General features: G+C 44.6%; 1 protein-coding gene across 2 annotated transcripts in view; it reads left to right on the forward strand.

Moving 5' to 3' along the window:
- Positions 1–20,224, forward strand: part of NXPE3 (neurexophilin and PC-esterase domain family member 3) — a 34,730-nt gene that overhangs the window by 10,293 nt on the left and 4,213 nt on the right. Inside the window, exons 2-5 of one of the 2 annotated variants that reach the window (XM_067466637.1) lie at positions 1,568–1,824; positions 6,735–7,480; positions 14,231–14,304; positions 19,158–19,379. In XM_067466637.1, coding sequence (XP_067322738.1) covers positions 1,732–1,824; positions 6,735–7,480; positions 14,231–14,304; positions 19,158–19,379 — 1,135 coding nt within the window. In that variant the 5' untranslated portion in view covers positions 1,568–1,731. The remainder of the gene's footprint in view (positions 1–1,567; positions 1,825–6,734; positions 7,481–14,230; positions 14,305–19,157; positions 19,380–20,224) is intronic. The other variant, XM_060770689.2, reaches the window with a different exon arrangement.

Below are 20,224 nucleotides of genomic sequence, written 5' to 3' on the forward strand. Positions count from 1 at the left end.
GTAGATCTAGAGTCATTCATAACGAATGAAAATGGTCAGCAGCTGCCCAAACAGTGCCCCCCTTCCCAGAAAAGAAATGAAAAGAGACCCTGGTTTTGCCTGTCTTGTTTTGAAAAGTTTGGGATCTTGCAGGGAGACCTTGCAGTGTTCAGGGCAGTGAGGCAATTGTAGAAAGTGCTAGGTGGAACTGCAGGAACATTGTGGGATGGGAGAGATGTAGTGGAGGAATGGGATACAATGTTGTGTGGCAGAGTGCCTGAATGGAATGTATATATTTGCATTCTTGCAGAGGTGGTGATGTGGTTCTGAAATTTTGGTTGCCTATACTGTAGAATTAATGCAGTTTGAACCCACTTTAATTGCTATGGATTATTGCTATGGAATCATGGCAGTTGTAGTTTGTTAAGGCATTAGGACTCTTTGGTAGAGAAGACTGAAGACCGTGTAAAACTACAACTATAATTCCATAACATTGAGCCATAGCAGTAGTAGTGGTAGTAATAATAATATTATAATACATTTTGAATGATGCACGCAGATCCAAGTAAGGTGGCCTGTTGCAGTCGAAAGATCGTGATTTTATCAATGTTTATTGTTTCCAAATGCTGGCTGAGATCTTTTGGCACGGCACCCAGTGCGCCGATCACTACTGGGACCACCTGTACTAGCTTATGCCAGAGCCTTTGCAGTTCGATTTTGAGGTCCTGATAACAGTTGAATTTTTCCTGTTGTTTTTCATCAATTTGGCGGTCACCCAGTATGGCGACATCAATAATCCAAACTTTTTTCTTTTCCACAATCGTGATGTCTGGTGTATTGCGTTCCAAAATTTTGTCAGCCTGGTTTCAAAAGTCCCACAGTATTTTTTGCATATTCGTTTTCCACTACCTTTGCATGTTTATCATTCCACCAGTTCTTTACTGCTGACAGGTGGTACTTGTGACATAAGTTCCAATGAATCATCTGGGCGACGGAGTTGTGCCTCGGTTTGTAGTCTGTCTGTACGATGTCAGACTGCATTACTTCTACAGTATAGAGGCACCTTGAGACAGGGAGCTTGGGAAAACTGTATAGAATCCCACAGTCAGCAAGTGGTCATGGTTTGCTCTGGGGTAAGTTTGTGTATCCACTTTCTGTTTTGTACCAAAGTTCTTGGGCACATTACTCATGTGTTTGTTCTTAGGAGCAATGTGTATTTTATATGTTGATATATTCATATAGAAGAAATAAAATGATGTCAGAAAGGCCTACTTCTAAGAGAAGAAACAAACCATTATAATATGTGCCAAGGCACTGCAAGATGAGTTGGATGTGGCTCCAATGCAGGAATGTTTTCATGATCAATATGTTCTTCCCAAGTTCAGTTCAGGTCACAAGGTATTTGCTCCCCTTGAAAAGGGATCCACAAAACAAGCCTCCAGTTTGAGGCGTATTATCTGTTTATTTTTAGCCAAGCCAGTTCTAAAATTAAGTTGCAAGGTTGACTGTAATGTGATATATATTTGAACGTGTTTCTGCCACAGCTAAGAAATAATGCTTGTCATTCCACAATCTGCTTTTCTTTCAGCTCTGTTTTTGGAGAAGGATATGTATATGCAGAGGAAGGTGCAATGCAGCAGAAGGCTCCTGGTGACTTTTCTTTTGTGAAACCAAGTAACAATGACATTGGTGCCTGCAGAGCATGGGCAATGTGGCAGCATCTTACGTGAGTGAACGAGAGAGAAAAGGATCATGTGGCCCACTTTCTCCAGAATACAAATTTTGTGCTTGGTTCTAACAGTGCTGGCTATCCTAGGTTTTGTTCATAACTTTTATCAGGTTGAGGTGAGTAATTCAACTCTTAAAGTAGTGGGACTGAACTTTTCATTTACCCCTATTTTTTCATTGTTTTTCTTCTTACGGTTTTCGCAGTTCATGTTTATGTGTTGTTCTACTCTTTTGTGCTTTTAATATCCACGGGTGTGGGCAATTTTTCCACTGGTTTGATTCCACTGGTGTGAGCAATTTTTCCACCCTTGCTGATCATACTTGCAGCGGAAGGGTGCGTCCTCTGATTACAAAACTAATTAAGTTCTTGGTATTTAGGCTGTTCAAAACATGGAAGCATTTCCCACACTTGCAGCCCAGGTTACTGCATAAAAATACTTGAAAAATTGTCAGGTGGTTCCTTGTTATCTCAAAGTGCATGTTTTTGCTGTTCTGGTCAACAGGTTTTCAAAAATAAAATGTTTTAAATTCTCTCTTGTGTAATAATAGTCCCTTGCTAAAAAGAATAGAACTGTAGTATTTCTAGAAGGCAGTTCTTATAACACCTGCTATTGCCATTATGCTCTTTTTGTAATGGACCAAACATACTACCAACCCCAAAAATTGCTGTACCTCTCTCGTAGTTTGAGACCAAGGCCATCAGACCACCTGATCAGTCATTACTGTCACTGGTCTAATCTGCCCCATGCCTACAATGTAATCCAAGTAAGGCAACTCAGTTTGTGCTGCTTTACATTTCTTGAGATTGGCAGTGAAACCACCCTGTCTGAGAACCTCAAGAGCTCTCTGCAAATTAACTAGGTGGGCTTCCATGAAGAGTTGAAAATAATAATGTTCTCGATATATGCAACAGCACAATCCTGTACTGGTTGTAACACAATATCCATCAAACGCTGGAAAGTAGCTGCTGCTCCATGTAACCAAAGGTAAATTGGTAAACTGCTCGTAAAGTGTTACAGGAGTGACAAAAGCTACCTTTTCCCACGACTGTTTCATTAAAGGAACCTGCCCATATCTTGTTAAATCTAAGGAGGTGACATTTTTTTATCATTTTATCTTGTCATTTGGCCCGCCCATTGTGTTCAACTTTTCATTATATTATTTTGTACTGTTTATTTTATCTTGATTCTATGATTCTTGTTACTTTATGTATTTTATTGTGATGTAATTTTTTTGTTGTTTTGTACTTTATTTTGCTGTATTGTATCTTTGGGCTTGGCCTCATGTTAGCCACCCTGAGTCCCCTTGGGGAGTTGGTGGCGGGATATTAATAAAGTTTATTATTTATTTATTTGTAGTCCACCCTATCTCCCCAAGGGGACTCAGTGTGGCTTCCAACATAATAAAGGCAAACATTCAATGCTTATATAAAACAGAAGTAAAAATATAAACAACAAACAATAAAATACATTACCATCTGATTGGACATCAATACTAACTGGCTTCTCTAAGGACTATGAAACTTCTCAATGACCCCCATTTTTAATATGATCTCTACGTCCATATTGATGGCATCCTTTAATTTTTGGACCATACTCATACTGGACTCCCTACTATGTTCTCTGGTGTGGTTGATATGTGATGTTAAATTAAAAAACATCAGGGCATGTCCTTTTCAGTTTTCTTACCTGTATGACCTGTTCTGAAGTAAGTTGTCTCCTAGAGCCATTGGGAGTATTCTGTGCTACATCTTCTACAGCACCTCTTCCTCTATGACTGCCTCTAGGACCTTTTGCCCCTTCCACTCCTTTAACAGATTAATATGGATGATGTGAGTCTCCTGCCTCTGTCATTTGGGCTTGATCTCATAATCACTTCAATGGGCCCTTGCCATTGGGCAAACAATTTTGCCTCTGATGAGGATAGTAAGAGTAGAACCATCTTTCCTAGAAGAAACACATGCAGCCTTAACCTCTGATCATAATAGGACTTCTGAGTTGTCTGAGCCTTTTCCAAAGGCTCTTTTGCTATCTGGAGACTATCTTAAGGTGCTCCCTCATCTCCAGAAGATGCTACAATACTAAACGAGTGAAAGGATTTCCTGTTCCCAAGCCTCCTTAACCAGATCTAAAATTCATTTTGGTTGCTTCCCAAAGAGCAACTCAAAGGGGGAAAGCCCAGATGAAGCTTGGGATACCTTGCAGATGGCAAACAATAAGGAAGGTAATAATTTGTGTCATTCCCTAGGTGTGGTGCCTACTAATTTCTTAAGCATGTTTGAGGGTGTGATTAAATCTTTCTACCAATCCATTAACCTGACAATAATATACAGAGGTCTTTATAGGTTTGATCTTCAGAGGTTCCCAAATATGCCTCATTGGCTGACTTCCTGATCCATTAAGATCTCCTTCAGGAAGCTAACCCTTGAAAAAAATGGGTAACAACTCTTTAGTGATGGCCTGAGATATAGTAGATCTTAAGGCAGTGGTTCTCAACCTGGGGTCCACAGACATTTTTGGCCTTCAACTCCAAAAAATCCAAACAGCCAATAAACTCACTGGGATTTCTGGGAGTTGTAGGTCAAAAGCATCTGGGGACCCCAGTTTGAGAATCACTGTCTTAAGGGAACTGCTTCAGGGTATTTAGTAGCATAATCTATCAGTACCAATATGGGATATGCCTAAGTCCAAAGCAATTCTCTCAGAAGAAACTGCGACCACTGTCATGGGTACTAATGGGGCAGGGACCCAGGGTAGGACTTGTGTTTTTCTGGTACTCCAGGCATGACACACAATAGCATTGAACCTCTTTATCGATCGAACTCAAAGGCTGCTCACAAATGCTTCCTCTTCATTCTGGAAAGAAATTACGAGTGGAGTGTGACAGGGTTCCATCCTGGGCTTGGTTCTGTTCAACATCTTTATTAATAACTTAGATGAAGGATTAGAAGACACGATCATCACGTTTGCAGACAAAATTGGGAGGGATAGCTAATACTCCAGAAGACAGGAGCAGAATTCAAAACAATCTTAACAGATTAGAGAGATGGGCCAAAACTAACAAAATTAAGTTTGGGACAAATGCAAGATATTCCACTAAGGAAGGAAAAAATGAAATGTAAAGATACAGAATGGGGGACGCCGGGTTCAACAGAAGTAAGTGTGGAAAAGATCTTGAGAGTCCTCATGGACAACAAGTTGAACATGAACCAACAATGTGATGCAGCAGCTTTAAAAAGGCAATGAGATTTTGGCCTGGATCAATAGGGTGTATAGTGTCTAGATCCAGGGAAGTAGTGCTACCCCTCTATTCTTCCTTGGTCAGACCACACCTGGACTACTGTGTCCAATTCTGGGCACCGGAATTGAAGGGAGATGTTGGCAAGCTGGAATGTGTCCAGAGAAGGGCAACTAAAATGATTAAGGGTCTGGAAAACAAGTCCCATGAAGAGCGAACTAAAGAGCTGGGCATGTTTAGCCTGCAGAAGAGAAGCCTGAGAGGAGACATGATGGCTATGTATAAATATGTGAGGGGAAGTCATACGGAGGAGAGAGTAGGCTTGTTTTCTGCTGCTCTGGAGACTAGGACATAGAACAATGGCTTCAAACTACAGGAAAAGAGATTCCACTTGAACATTAGGAAGAACTTCCTAACTGTGAGAGCCGTTCAGCAGTGGAACCCCCCTATCTGGACTGTGGTGGAGGCTTCTTCTTTGGAGGCAAACAGAGGCTGGGTGGCCATCTGTCAGGGGTGCTTTGAATGTGATTTTCCTGCTTCTTGGTAGGGGGTTGGACTGGATGGCCCATGAGGTCTCTTCTAATTCTTTGATTTTATGATATCCCTGGCCAAAAGAACTTCTGGAGTATTCTGTTTAAGGCCCCTAGCCAAATATCCCGCAATAGGGATATCATGACCAGCCTCATGATCTCTAAGTGCAGGGCATGGAGAACTACTAGCTGCCTCCTTTACTCCCCTATGTCTTACTTCTTGGCCAGTCTATAGAGATTTCCCACTATCTCAAATTGGGAATTTATGGAGTCTGCAGTCCCCTGAGAGTGACTCAATGTGTAAGTCAAAGAGGAATCATCTTGTTGCTAAGCTACTAATTGGGTTGAGAAAATTATCCCTAAAGGAGCCTTCCCCATCTTCAAGCATGCTGGGGTCAGTAGTCTAGTTAAAAGTGGCCAATCTCTCCTCAACATGGCCTCTTCTGACAACCTGGGTACAACTCTCACCTTGTCATTTTTTCTGCCTTGTTGCCTTTATCATAGCAAAGGTGTATATGGGGGTATATGGCTTTATACCCCCATGAATGCATTTACCACAGAATTTCCCACAAGGAAGGGCCAGAATCCTGAATCCACCAAGGTTGTTAGTTTGACCCATCCACTTCTGCTGGCACTACTCTTCCACTTGGGGACAAAACCTCACCTGAGACACTACCCATGTATTTTCCAGCTCACAGTCCATAAATGACCGATACCAGCGCACATGTCCCTCCTGTCCACATTTATAATGAACTATGAGGTCACCAGTTCTCCCTTCCTTGACATCCCTTGAAAGCAGAGGAATTCCAAAGAGTCCGTAGCCCCTTCCTGTTGTCTTGTTTGTACAATGTGTAGACTTGGATTGTCCTCCCACACCTTTTGGCTTGTGGCAAACATTGGTTAAGCTGACTGCCACTTGGTTGTTTGGGTGCCCCCAGGGTATACCTGGTTAAGGATGCCTGCTCTCAGCTTCTTCTGCCCCAGCAAAAGGGAGCAGCTAAGATGGCAAAATACGGAACAAATTTTGTAACATCCTACCAATCCCAAAACACATTGCCAGCTTTTAACACACAATTTAAATCTCCCATTAATCACACAAATAGCTCTAACAGAATTTGATCTATTGATTTGCTTTTTAAGAGTGTATTTGTATGTTGTTTCTATTGGAAGTTCCTTGTGTAGCTGTGTTATGTCAGTGTTAAGAGATGAAGATGCGGTTTTTATATGCTTTTTTTCAAAGAACTTCCTTTTTTTTTAAAGAATACAACAGATGTAAAGTGGTTGGTGGAAGATGATTACCAGCAACCTTCATCACAGTGGACTAAAATACCCAGAAAGTTGTATTGCGGCTATGAACAGCAAGTTTTGTCCATAAGAGAACGAGAGGAAGAAGAGGCCTTATTTGCATCTTTACAATGGCCCAAACCTCATGCAGACAAAATCCCCTTTGTGAGGAGTACAGACCCTTCCCTTAGCAGCTTTGTAATACTGAACCCCCATAAGCAGTTCAAAGTTGGAGATCAGCTGGAGGTACTGGTTCACATGCGGGATTATGAAGGGCTGCCAAAACAGTATGGTGGAGACTACCTTCAAACAAGAATCCATTCTGCTCCTCTGAAAGCTGGGGCCATTGGAAGAATCTTAGATTACCAAAATGGGACCTACAGGCTTTTTTTCACTTTACTCTGGGCAGGAGAAGTCATGGTATCTGTGTCTTTGGTCCACCCAAGTGAAGGGATCCAAGTCTTGCAACGTTTACGAGAAGAAAAGCCAGACAGGACCTATTTTAAAAGCCTGTTCAAATCAGGAAAGATTTCAGAAGCTACTGCGTGCAATGTGTGTTTGCCTGGAGATATGCCGGTCTGCAACTTTACAGATCCCTACACCGGGGAGCCATGGTTTTGCTACAAGCCACGAAAACTCTCCTGTGCCACCAGAATCAACCATTACAAGGGGGGATATCAAAAGGGCCTTTTGACCTCAGAGGAGAGCCGACTTTTCCAAAGGTATGTATTCTCTGAGACGCGACTGGTTTTTTTTTTTTGTTTATTTTGGTTTACCAAAATGAAACCCTGTTCCATTTCAGAGACCCAGTATAGCGTAGTGGTTTTAGTGTAGGACTAGGACACTGGAAGATTAGAGTTCAAGCCTTGCTCAGCCATGGAAACCCAGTGGGTGACCTTGGGCAAGTCATATTTAGCTTCAGAGGAAGGCAAGGACAGCAGCTCCTCTCTGATAGCTTTGCCTTTCAGAACTAAAGTTGCTACAAATGATTTGGAGCTAGAGATCAATAACTCAATTTAAATTGCTTGTATTGTTGGTAAACGTTCCTGCACTGAAGTCTTTTTGAATGCTGAAATTCTTCATGGAAATGGGTACCAAGTAGAATTGCCATATTCTAGTTCTACGTATCTGGGTAGCTGTTTTGCATAAAGTACTGCAAATTGTTCAATTCATAATAAATCATAGAATCATAGAGTTGGAAGAGACTTCGTGGGCCATCCAGTCCAACCTCCTGCCAAGAAGCAGGACAATCGCGTTCAAAGCATCCCCAAGGATGGCCATCCAGCCTCTGTTTAAAAGCCTCCAAAGAAGGAGCCTCCACCACACTCCAGGGCAGAGAGTTCCACTGCTGAACAGCTCCCACAGTCAGAAAGTTCTTCCTAATGTTCAGGTGGAATCTCCTTTCCTATAGTTTGAAGCTATTGCTCCGTGTCCTTATCTCCAGGGCAGCAGAAAACAAGCTTGCTCTCTCCTCCCTATGACTTCCCTTCACATATTTATACATGGCTATCATGTCTACTCTCAGTCTTCTCTTCTGCAGGCTGAACATGCCCAGCTCTTTAAGCCGCCTCTCATAGGGCTTGTTCTCCAGACCCTAAATAATAAAAACGTTATATATATTCCACCCTATCTCCCCAGGGGGACTCAGGGCAGATTCCAACATACAAAGGCAAACATTCAATGCCACCATAGAACAAACAAGCACCAATATAATAATCCCAAAAAACAACATCAGAACCTAACATCACAAAATTAAACAAAATGTAATCAAACAAAATTATATAATGACATAAAATCTGAACATAAAACATCCACATTGATTTACAAAAGCCAACTAAAGTTCACAAAGTTATGTGGGTCAGTTGTGTGGCCAATGATGGTATCTGGGCTAACATGGACTAGCATAGCCTGGATACAATAATAGTTCTCAACTAGAGGACCAGTAGTGGCCTCCCATTGTCTAATCCTCCTCCTCTCCATATGTTAGTGAGCAAAAGTAAGTCTTCAGTTGTTTTTTGAAGGAGAGGAGATATGGGGGCAGGTTTATTTCTTTAGGGAGGGAGTTCCAGAGGTGGGGGGCGACCACGGAAAAGGCCCTCTCCTTCCCACCAGCTGTACTTGAGATGGGGGTGGGAAGAAGAGCAGGGCCTCCTCTGCTGAGCACAGTGCTCAAGCTGGTTTGTAAGAGGAGATGTAATTGGTCAAGCAGCCTGGATCTGAGCCATTTAGAGCTTTAAAGGTGATGACCAGCACTTTGTATTTGGCCCAGAAGCAGACCAGCAGCCAGTGGAGTTATCAAAACTGGGAGTAGATCTAACCCTGTGTGGGGCTCCAGTTAGTAATTATTATTATTATTATTATTAACTTTATTTGTACCCCGCGAGCATCTCCCGAAGGACTCGATGCGGCTTACACAGGCCGAAGCCACAACACAATACAATAGAAACAAACAAAGCAAATTAAAAACAAAAACAAATCAAATCAAAATTAGCAATACAACAGAACTATACATCGGGACAATATAAAAACTGGTTCGGCCGGTGAGAGGTACAAGGTTAAAAGTGCTGAAATGGTAGGAGGGGCGTCGGGATTAAAGTACGGTGTGCAGCAATATTAACTGTGCTAAAGTGCTATTAGGACTTGGGATGGGGGGTTCCTAATCCGGGAAGGCACAGCGGAACAGCCAAGTTTTCAGGTTCCTTCTGAAAGCTGTTAGTGTAGGGGCCTGTCGGAGATCTTTTGGGAGGGCGTTCCAGAGTCGGGGGGCCGCCACGGAGAAGGCCCTGTCCCGCGTCCCCACCAAACGTGCTTGCGACGCAGGCGGGATCACGAGCAGGGCCTCCCCAGATGATCGAAGCGAGCGTGTAGGTTCGTAGATGGAGATACGGTCACGCAGGTAGGGTGGTCCCAAACCGTTTAGGGCTTTATAGGTAAGCACCTGCACCTTGAATTGGGCTCGGAAGATGAAAGGCAGCCAGTGGAGCTCCTTGAACAGAGGGGTAGACCTCTCTTGATAATGAGCTCCAGTTAGCATTCTGGCTGCTGCACGTTGGACCAGCTGCAGTTTCCGAGCCGTCTTCAAGGGTAGCCCCACGTAGAGCGCATTGCAGTAGTCCATTCTAGAGGTGACCAAGGCATGGACCACCCCGGCCAGATCAGCCTTCACGAGGTATGGTCGCAGTTGGCGCACGAGTCTCAGTTGCGCAAAAGCCCTCCCGGCTACCGCCGACACCTGAGCCTCAAGTGTAAGCGAAGAGTCCAGGAGGACACCCAAACTGCGGACCTGAGGTTTCAGGGGGAGTGTAACCCCGTCCAACACAGGTAACCACCCTATACCCCGATCCGGCTTACGATCGACCAAGAGGACCTCTGTCTTATCGGGATTGATCTTCAGCTTGTTCTTCCTCATCCAGATCGACACAGCGGCCAGGCACTTGTCTAGCACCTGAGAAGCCTCCTTGGAGTTAGGTGGAAAGGAGTAGTAGAGTTGTGTGTCATCTGCGTAGAGATGGCACCCAACTCCAAAACCCCGGATGACCTCTCCCAGCGGTTTCATGTAGATGTTGAAGAGCATGGGAGACAGAATAGAGCCTTGCGGGACCCCACAGGTCAAAGGCCAGGGGTCCGAGCAGGCGTCACCCAGCTTCACCATCTGAGTTCGTCCCTCCAGGAAGGACTGGAGCCACGACAGAACCGTGCCCCCAAGGCCCATCCCAGAGAGACGACCCAGAAGGATACCATGGTCGATGGTATCGAAAGCCGCTGAGATGTCCAGGAGAACCAGCAGAGTCACACTCCCCCTGTCCAGCTCTCTGCGGAGGTCATCCACCAAGGCGACCAAGGCTGTCTCGGTGCCGTGACCAGGCCTGAAACCGGACTGTGACTGATCTAGGTAATTGATGTCATCTAAGAAACCCTGGAGCTGAGAGGCGACCACCCTCTCCAGCACCTTACCCAAAAAGGGAAGGTTGGAGATTGGCCTGTAATTGTTCAGCACCGTGAAGTCAAGGGAAGCTTTTTTAATAAGTGGGCGAACCACAGCCTGCTTCAAATTAGATGGAAAAATTCCTTGCTCCAACGATGCATTAACAATCGGTACAAACCAGTCCAACAACCCCCCTCTGGCTGATTTAATGAGCCAAGATGGGCAAGGGTCAAGAGATGAGGTGGTCGCTCTCACAGCCCCAAGAATCTCCTCCACGGTTTCAGGAAGAACAAGCCTAAAAGAATCCCACAAAATTGGATAAGCAGGTACCTCCGTCACCTCTTCTGGCACTGCGATGGAATTGGAGTCGAGCTCGAGACGTATCTGGGCGACTTTGTCTGCAAAATGGTGTGCGAAATCGCGACACCGAGCTGCAGGGTCGTCAGGGACCTCCTCCACCACTGGTGGGTGGAGGAGCTCTCCCACGACCCGAAACAGCTCCGATGATTTATTTGCTGCAGACGCTATACGGGCGGTCGTGAATGATTTCCTGGCCACCCGTATAGCCGCGGAGTACGCCTTAAGAGAGGCTCTAGCCCGTGCTCGATCAGACACATCTCGAGATTTCCTCCATTTGCGCTCTAGCCCCCTTCTCATATGCTTCATCACCGCCAACTCCTCGGTAAACCAAGGAGATGGCCTGTCACGGCGCAGCGAGATGGGGCGTTCAGGTGCGATCGTATCTAACGCCCTGGCCATCTCCCCATTATAGAGAGTTACCAAGGCGTCGATAGAATCGCCAGGTTCCAAGGCAGGAAGAACCCTAAGATTCCTCAGGAATCCATCCGGATCCATCAGTCTCAATCTGGCTGCTGATCTCTGAACCAGTTGAAGCTTCAGAACTATCTTCAAAGGCAGCCTCACGTAGAGAGTTTGGTAAATTCTACTACAGTGTTTTGATTTTTTAATTTTTATATAATAAGTCCAAATATGAAAAAACCACCCTGGTGTAAAATAATGAAGAGAGAATTGGAAATGGAACAGAAAAAAATCTGTTCAGATTTTTTGATCATGAAGCTTACTTGGGACTTTTGGGTGGTCTCAATTTCTCAGCCAACCCCACCTAAAAGGATGTTTTGTGAGGATAATCAGAAAGAAAAACCTTGTAAAGCAACATGTGTATTGCTGCCATGATTTAGCCTAATTCTGAATAGTGAACTTTATTTGATGCTAAAATTGTTTACCCTGAACAATTCTCTAGGATAAATACATTTAAAAAATTCTTTCTTCCCATTAGAGCAAAATGAAATGGCAAACAGATTATTAGAAGCCAACCAATTCAATGCCTATTGATCCATGATACTTATTCATTCATTCAATCAATCAATCATTACTATATTTATATCCAGCCTTTCTCGATCCTGAAGGGGACTCAAGGCGGCTTACAATATAGACAATAACTCAGTGCCTTAAAGGCAATATACAATTAAAATATTTAAATTAAAATTATTAAATAAAATTATGATGTGAGAGTTGGTCACTACCATTGATAGAGAAACTGATGCAATAATTAAGAGATTATTTAAAATATAAACAGACAATTTCAGTCAAGTTTGATTTGATTTTATCATGTTCTTGTACAATCAGAGATCCTCCTAAATGATCTTCTAAGTGCCACTTACATGTTTGTGTCAAGTGTATGCCAATATTGAACACCTTTGATTTGCAAACTGACAGCATAAACAGCATGTTATTCCTGATTTCAGGCATTTGTAGTATGCTTCTCTTTCAAGTGTAGTTTTTGTTCATTTGTTATGTTTTTGGTTTACAGTTTATTTTTATTTATGCTGTTTTATCTGTATTGTTATAATAATCTTGCATCAAGGATGTCTCATTGAACTCAGTAGATCTTGATCCTTGCCAATTACATTGAAAAAGTGTTTGTTTCTTTTTTGAAAAAATCAAACATGAGCTCAAACAGACTCATTTACTCATGCCAGCATTAGTTTCCAGCAAGTGTTGGGCAAGCTGGAACCAAACCATACTGTACTCTAGCTGTAAATAGAACTGTTGCCATCAAGCATGATTTGCTTCCATGCTGACCTCGAATAAAGTCCTTTCACACTTCTAGCTTCCCAAAGTCAGAGCATCTTTTAAAAAGATTCCACATCCTCATCTGTCCTTTCTTTCTCTGGTATCCCTGGATTTTGTGCTTGTGTAACACACTGTTTTCTTTTGGGACTACTTGGAGAGATGCTGCTGGGCAGACACATGCAATACTCTTAAATCACAGCATCATTGTTTGATGGGAATAGAGCTACACATTTTGCTCCAAAGTTCAGCTCTCATAAGGATTAGAGACTTGCTTTTAAAAAATGAAAGCTTGGAATCCATGCCAGTTAATGATGCAGATGAGCAATAGGTTCCAGATAAAACCCAGTCAACTGGTTAATCTCTCAATCCTAGTACCAGGCAATCAGAAGTGAATGTATTAATCTCTGCCGCTTAATTGTGATGCTTTTAATTTGTTTGAAAGGCATACATGAGGACACTTCAATCAAAAATGCTAGCTTGCAGTTGTCAGAGATCAATTAACTTGGATTAGTTGCTAGTATCGTGCACATTCTGTTATTTTTGGGGTTGCATAACAGTAGTAAGAAGTTCATTTGGTAAAAATGATTTAGTTCCATGCGGGTGTGCATACCTTTGAGCCACCTGTTAATTTGTGGCGACCCTATGAATTTCATAGAGTTTCCTTAGGCAAGGAATACTGGGAGGCCTTTTGGCAGTTTCTTCCTTCGAAATATAGCTGACAGCACTAGGTATTCCTTGGCTGCCTCTCATCCAAGTACTAACCAGGGCTGACAATGCTTAACTTCCAAGGATTTTTTTTTTCATGTTAGGAGCGACTTGAGAAACTGCAAGTCGCTTCTGGTGTGAAAAAATTAGCCGTCTGCAAGGGCGTTGCCCTCGGAATGCCTGGATGTTTTACCATTCTGTGGGAGGCTTCTCTCATATCCCTGTAACAGATGCTGGAGCTGACAGACAGGAGCTCATCCCGCTCCCTGGATTTGAACCGCCATCTTTCGGTCAGCAGTCCTGCCAGCACAAGGGTTTAACCCATTACACCATTGGGAGCTCCTACTTCTGAGGCTAGATGGGATCTGGTGCCATTAGAGGTTTATTTAAGGAACGGTTACATTTTGTTTTGACTTATGTCTGCTCACCACTTGGGATTCCATGTCCCATATGAAGGATGGCAGCACAAGGGTTTAACCTTGCATATGTGTTGTGTACTAGTGCAGAAGGTCTGTACTCTAGTTTTTATTTTAATATAGGTCTGTAATTTACTATAGGTCTACAATCAAAAGAGGACTTAATACCTTTAACAGTATTAGAGTTGTTAGTATCATGGGCTCTTAGTGTTTGACCTGGCAAGCCCCTATACCTTAAATATACACACATGTGACCGGATACAAAACTACGTTAACAAATTGAATGTTGTTTTAACACTTGTGTGCATTTCTTTTTTCTTTTTGAAATACAGTGGTGTAAATATCAAAGTGCCAATAGCCTCTCGTGGACCTGATACTGTGGTTGTGAGGCCCTCGGGACATGCAGGTAAAGGATTTTCTTTTTCTGCAGGGATGGGTAATTTCAGATTTGTGAAATTATTGTAACCCATACCTATTCTTGTTGTTTTCTGGTTTGGAACTGGGGTTGAAAGGCACAAAAAAGAGCTACATTTATATAAAATATGACTACCCAAAATCATACTTCCTTATTGTAAATTTATCTGTAAATATATATATATACTGTTTTATATATACTGTTTTGAGTATCCATTATTGAATATTCTTTGGGACCAGGAGTGCTTGGGATTTTGGATTTTTCCAAAAAGAAAAATGGGTTCCCCTGAAACTGTGGAGACCAAAATCCACTGATAGTGGTGATATGAGAATAACTAAATTAACCCAATGTATATATTACAAATACACATATCAAAAACTGCCATATACACATAAGTAGAAACAATTGGTTCTTCTCTTGAAGTATAAAGCAAAGTCTTCGTTTGAGAAAATGTCCTTTCTTTATTACATGTGAGTAGACTCCAGTAGTCACATGAATTGACTCCAACCTGCTATCGGTTTCGACTCACAAGACTATTCGTCAGGCGGTTGGGTTCAAATTATCAAAAACAAGCTCAACTTTTAAGGTGAGAAATTCACCAACAGTCTTCTGGTGGGGTGGATCAACTATTCTTTGTTGAGCAGTGCACTCTGCAAGGAGTTTTATTCCCCCAGATTTTCGAATATTTGAACATACATAATGGAATACTGTAGAATTGGGACCCAAGTCTCAAGACTAAATTCATTTGTGTTTTATATGCACCTTATACACATAGTCCCCCTCGATGGACTGTCACCTTGTCGTGGTGAGGGGGCTTGCGTGTTCCGATGAACCTGTGGGCACAACAACTGGAGTCGTGCACTCCCAGGAGTGGCCGCGGGGGAGGTCCCAGACCAAGCACAGTCCGAAGACCCAAAGACCTCAACGGCGGAGCAGGCGGAGGATAACATGGCACATGCTACAACGGCTGCGAAGGCGGAAGAAGGCTGCAACAGACTGAGAAGCCATGGTCATTGTGTTAAACTACATCACCAGTGGAACCTCACTCTGTGAAGACTGTGTGTTGTTCAGTTGTGCACTGACCTCCACACATTAAAAAAACCCACGCACAGGCGTCTTCCAAAGAAAATAAAAACAACCAACCAAAGCCCCATGGCGATCAGCGAGTGGCGACGGGGGCAGGACTGTGAAATCTGGAAGCCCCTAGTCACAGACTGACACATGGGCGGTGGGTACGGACTCAGTCGTTCTACCTCAAGGTCCGAGGCAGTTGAGTAGTTCGGCAGCTGTATCCGCGACTGAGCAGCCCTTTTTAGGACCCACTCTGCTCACCCCACACGGGGAGGGGGCTAGAAAAGGTGCCCTAAACATAGTCTGCCTCACTTATCCCTGACTGGACTGCCGCGTCCAGTGGGGTCACCATCCTGCGGCCAAAAAAGAAAAATGAACTTCGGTACGTGGAACGTACGGACTCTGATGGACAACAGTGACAGTGAACGCCCCGAACGCAGAACTGCCATCATCGCAAGGGAGCTGGGACGCTTCAACATCGACATAGCAGCCCTTCAGGAGACCCGGAGAGCAGGAGAGGGACAGCTGAAGGAAGAAAAAGGAGGCTACACCTTCTTCTGGAAGGGACTGCCCGAAAAAGACCAAAGAATGCACGGAGTTGGCTTCGCCATCAGAAATGATCTGATGAAACATCTGTCCGAAGCACCCACTGGCATCAACGAACGACTCTCCACCCTCCGAATTGATCTTGCCAAAAACCAACGGGCAACCATCATAAGTGCCTATGCACCAACACTAGACGCTGATGAAGACATCAAGGAGAAATTCTACTATCAGCTGGACACTGTCCTATCGGGGATACCTAAGGAGGACAAAATCATTCTCCTGGGGGACTTCAATGCAAGAGTCGGGCGAGACTTCGACCTGTGGCCAGGCACCATAGGAAAAGACGGGGTTGGAAACAGCAACTCGAATGGCATCCTGCTTCTCACCAAATGTGCGGAGCACAACCTTGCCATCACCAACACGCTCTTCCGCCAGAAAAACAAGTTCAAGACATCATGGAAGCACCCCCGGTCAAAGCATTGGCACCTCTTAGACTATGTAATCACACGTGCCAGAGACCGCCGTGACGTACTCCTCACAAGAGCCATGACAGGTGCTGACGACTGCTGGACCGACCACAGGCTAATCCGATCCACAATGGCTATCAAGATCGCCCCCAAGCGCAGACTCCAAGGAAGGAAGGCAAGGCGCAAAATGAACACCCAAGCCCTTCAGGAGCCCTCCAGACGAGCCCATCTCCAAACAGCACTCAAGGACCATCTACCCACAGTACACCCCGAAAATGTTGAGGAACATTGGAACAAACTGAAGACCTCCATCATCCAAGCCTGCGAAGAAACTATTGGATACCAAGCCAAGAAACATCAAGACTGGTTTGATGAAAATGACATCGAGATCCAACAGCTAATTGACAAGAAAAGGAAAGCCTTCCAAACATGGCAGAGAGACATCAACTGTGCTGCTAAGAAAAAGATCTACGCCAGTGCAAAAGCTGAGGTCCAAAGAAGGACAAGAGAACTCAAGAACATCTGGTGGACAAAGAAGGCTGAAGAAATCCAACACCTGGCAGATACCCATAATGCTCAAGGATTTTTCAAAGCCACAAAGGTCATCTATGGGCCAAGAAACCATGGCATACAGCCTCTACGCTCATCAGACGGAACCAAACTCCTGAAGGACCAAAAGTCAATTGCACTACGTTGGAAAGAACACTACCAAAGCCTCCTAAACCGCAGCTCCAATGTGGCCGAAGAGGTCCTCTCACAAATCCCACAACAACAAACCAGGGATGAGCTTGCAGCACTGCCTAGTTTGGAAGAAGTCAGCAATGCCATCAGCCAACAAAAGAACAACAAAGCCAGCGGACTGGATGGGATCCCTGCTGAAATCTTTAAAGAGGGAGGACCTGCGCTGACACACCAACTCCACCAGCTCATAGAAAAAGTGTGGGTGACCGAGAAAATCCCAGCAGACTTCAAGGATGCCACCATCATCACCCTCTTCAAAAAAGGGGAAAGAACAGACTGCGGGAACTATCGAGGTATCTCCCTTCTAACCTCTGCTGGAAAAATCCTCGCAAGAATCCTTGCAAACCGCCTTCTGCCCCTCTCAGAAGACACCCTCCCAGAATCCCAGAACGGCTTCCGCCCCTCCAGAGGAACTGTGGACATGATCTTCACTGCACGACAGCTCCAAGAAAAATGCAGGGAACAAAACCAACCTCTGTACATGGCATTCATCGACCTTGCAAAGGCATTCGACACAGTGAATCGCAGCGCTCTCTGGACCATCCTCCAAAAAATCGGGTGCCCAAGCAAATTTGTGAACATCCTGCGGCTCCTCCACGATGACATGATGGCAACAGTCTTGGACAGCAATGGCTCCCAAAGTGACCCATTTAAGGTGGAATCGGGTGTCAAACAGGGATGTGTTATTGCCCCAACTTTATTCTCCATCTTCATCGCCATGATACTACACCTTGTTGATGGGAAGCTTCCCACCGGAGTGGAAATCATCTATCGGACAGACGGCAAACTATTTAACCTCAGCAGACTGAAAGCCAAAACCAAGGTCACAACAACATCTGTTATAGAACTCCAGTATGCTGATGACACTGTCGTCTGTGCGCATACAGAAGAAGATCTACGAGCCACTCTCAACACCTTTGCAGAAGCATACACAAAGCTTGGCCTGTCACTGAACATCGAGAAAACCAAAGTGCTGTTCCAGCAGTCACCAGCCGTCCCCTCTCCAATGCCAGAGATACAGCTTAATGGTGTAACATTAGAAAATGTCGACCATTTCCGCTACCTTGGCAGCCACCTCTCCACCAAAGTCAACATCGACGCCGAAATACAACACCGCCTGAGCTCTGCAAGTGCAGCATTTTCCCGAATGAAGCAGAGAGTGTTTGAGGACCGGGACATCCGTAGGGATACTAAGGTGCTTGTCTATAAAGCTATTGTCCTCCCAACCCTGCTATATGCCTGTGAGACGTGGACTGTCTACAGACGTCACATGCAGCTCCTGGAACGATTCCATCAGCGCTGCCTCCGGAAAATCCTGCAAATCTCCTGGGAAGACAAGCGGACAAACGTCAGCGTGCTGGAGGAAGCAAAGACCACCAGCATTGAAGCAATGGTCCTCCAACATCAACTCCGCTGGACAGGCCACGTTGTCCGGATGCCTGACCACCGTCTCCCTAAGCAGTTGCTCTACTCCGAACTCAAGAACGGAAACCGGAATGTTGGTGGACAGGAAAAGAGATTTAAAGATGGGCTCAAAGCCAACCTTAAAAACTCTGGCATAGACACGGAGAACTGGGAGGCCCTGGCCCTTGAGCGCTCCAGCTGGAGGTCAGCTGTGACCAGCAGTGCTGCAGAATTCGAGGAGGCACGAGTGGAGGGTGAAAGAGAGAAACGTGCCAGGAGGAAGGCGCGTCAAGCCAACCCCGACCGGGACCGCCTTCCACCTGGAAACCAATGCCCTCACTGCGGAAGAAGATGCAGAGCAAGAATAGGGCTCCACAGCCACATGCGGACCCACAAGGAAACCCATGATGGAAGACCATCTTACTCGTCCAACGAGGGATCGCCTAAGTAAGTAAGTATACACATAGTGACTCTGGTTTTGAGTCTTCTCCATTTTTTTCACTCCTTCTGAGAATTGAGTCATTACATCAGAGTTGGTTTTTACAGGTTATATTACAGTTTCTGATTGATGTAATATGCTCTTATTTCCTTTGTATTTCTGATTAATAATTTCAGAGTTGTTTCTTTCAGAGATGGACAGTCTAGAAAGATCGCAAAAGCCTGATGTATTCCCTTCTGGCTATTTTTACCAAGATGAATGGCAGCCAAGAACACAATGGATTCGTCATTTTAACAAGTCATCAGAGGTCACTGAATGTTTGCAGGATAAACTTATCCACTTGTTTGGTGATTCTACAATCAGGCAGTGGTTTGAATATCTAACAGCATTTGTTCCAGGTTATTACTTTTTTGCCTTACTTTTGCTTATAAAAATCTATATTAATAAAAATGTAATGTTTGTTTGTGGGATTAACATAACTCAAAAACCATTGGACAAATTGACACCAAATTTGGGCACAATACACCTATCAGGCCAACAGGTGACCATCACTCATAAAAACACTGAAAAGCACAGCAGAAGGGACTTAAAAAGCCAAAAAATAAACAATACATTGCAACACATGTACAAAACCACATACATATATGCAAACACATATATCCACTAGGCCTGTGCGGTTTCGTTCGTTAATTCGTTATTTCGTAATTAAATCGTTATTTTTACCATATCCGACGCGATTTCAAAACACATTTTCAAACCCGGAAGGGTTTAAAAATATCGAAACAGCAGCCCCATATATTTTACGAGCTTCAGCTCGTGTCGTTAATGGGATGGAGGCTGCTGAGTGCTGCTGGTGCTTGGGAGCCAATCCGGCGCTCCCAAGCACCCCAGCAGTGCACCGTGGCAGGAGCCGGAGCCGATTGGATGGCGCGCGCTCACCCTTACAACCGGCCTCTGCGCGCCATCCAATCGGCTCCGGCTCCTGCGCCCTCCTCCTCCTCCTCCTCCTCCTGACACTTCCTGCAACACAGCTGGGGGGAGGAGGAGGAGGAGGAGGAGGAGGAGGAGGATGGCGCACGGAGGCCGGTTGTAAGGGTGAGCGCGCACGCGCCATCCAATCGGCTCCGGCTCCTGCGCCCTCCTCCTCCTCCTCCTGACACTTCCTGCAACACAGCTGGGAGGAGGAGGAGGAGGGCGCAGGAGCCGGAGCCGATTGGATGGCGCGCGCGCGCTCACCCTTACA

The sequence above is a fragment of the Anolis sagrei genome, chromosome 3 (assembly GCF_037176765.1).
Source record: "Anolis sagrei isolate rAnoSag1 chromosome 3, rAnoSag1.mat, whole genome shotgun sequence".
Taxonomy (NCBI): Eukaryota; Metazoa; Chordata; class Lepidosauria; order Squamata; family Dactyloidae; genus Anolis; species Anolis sagrei.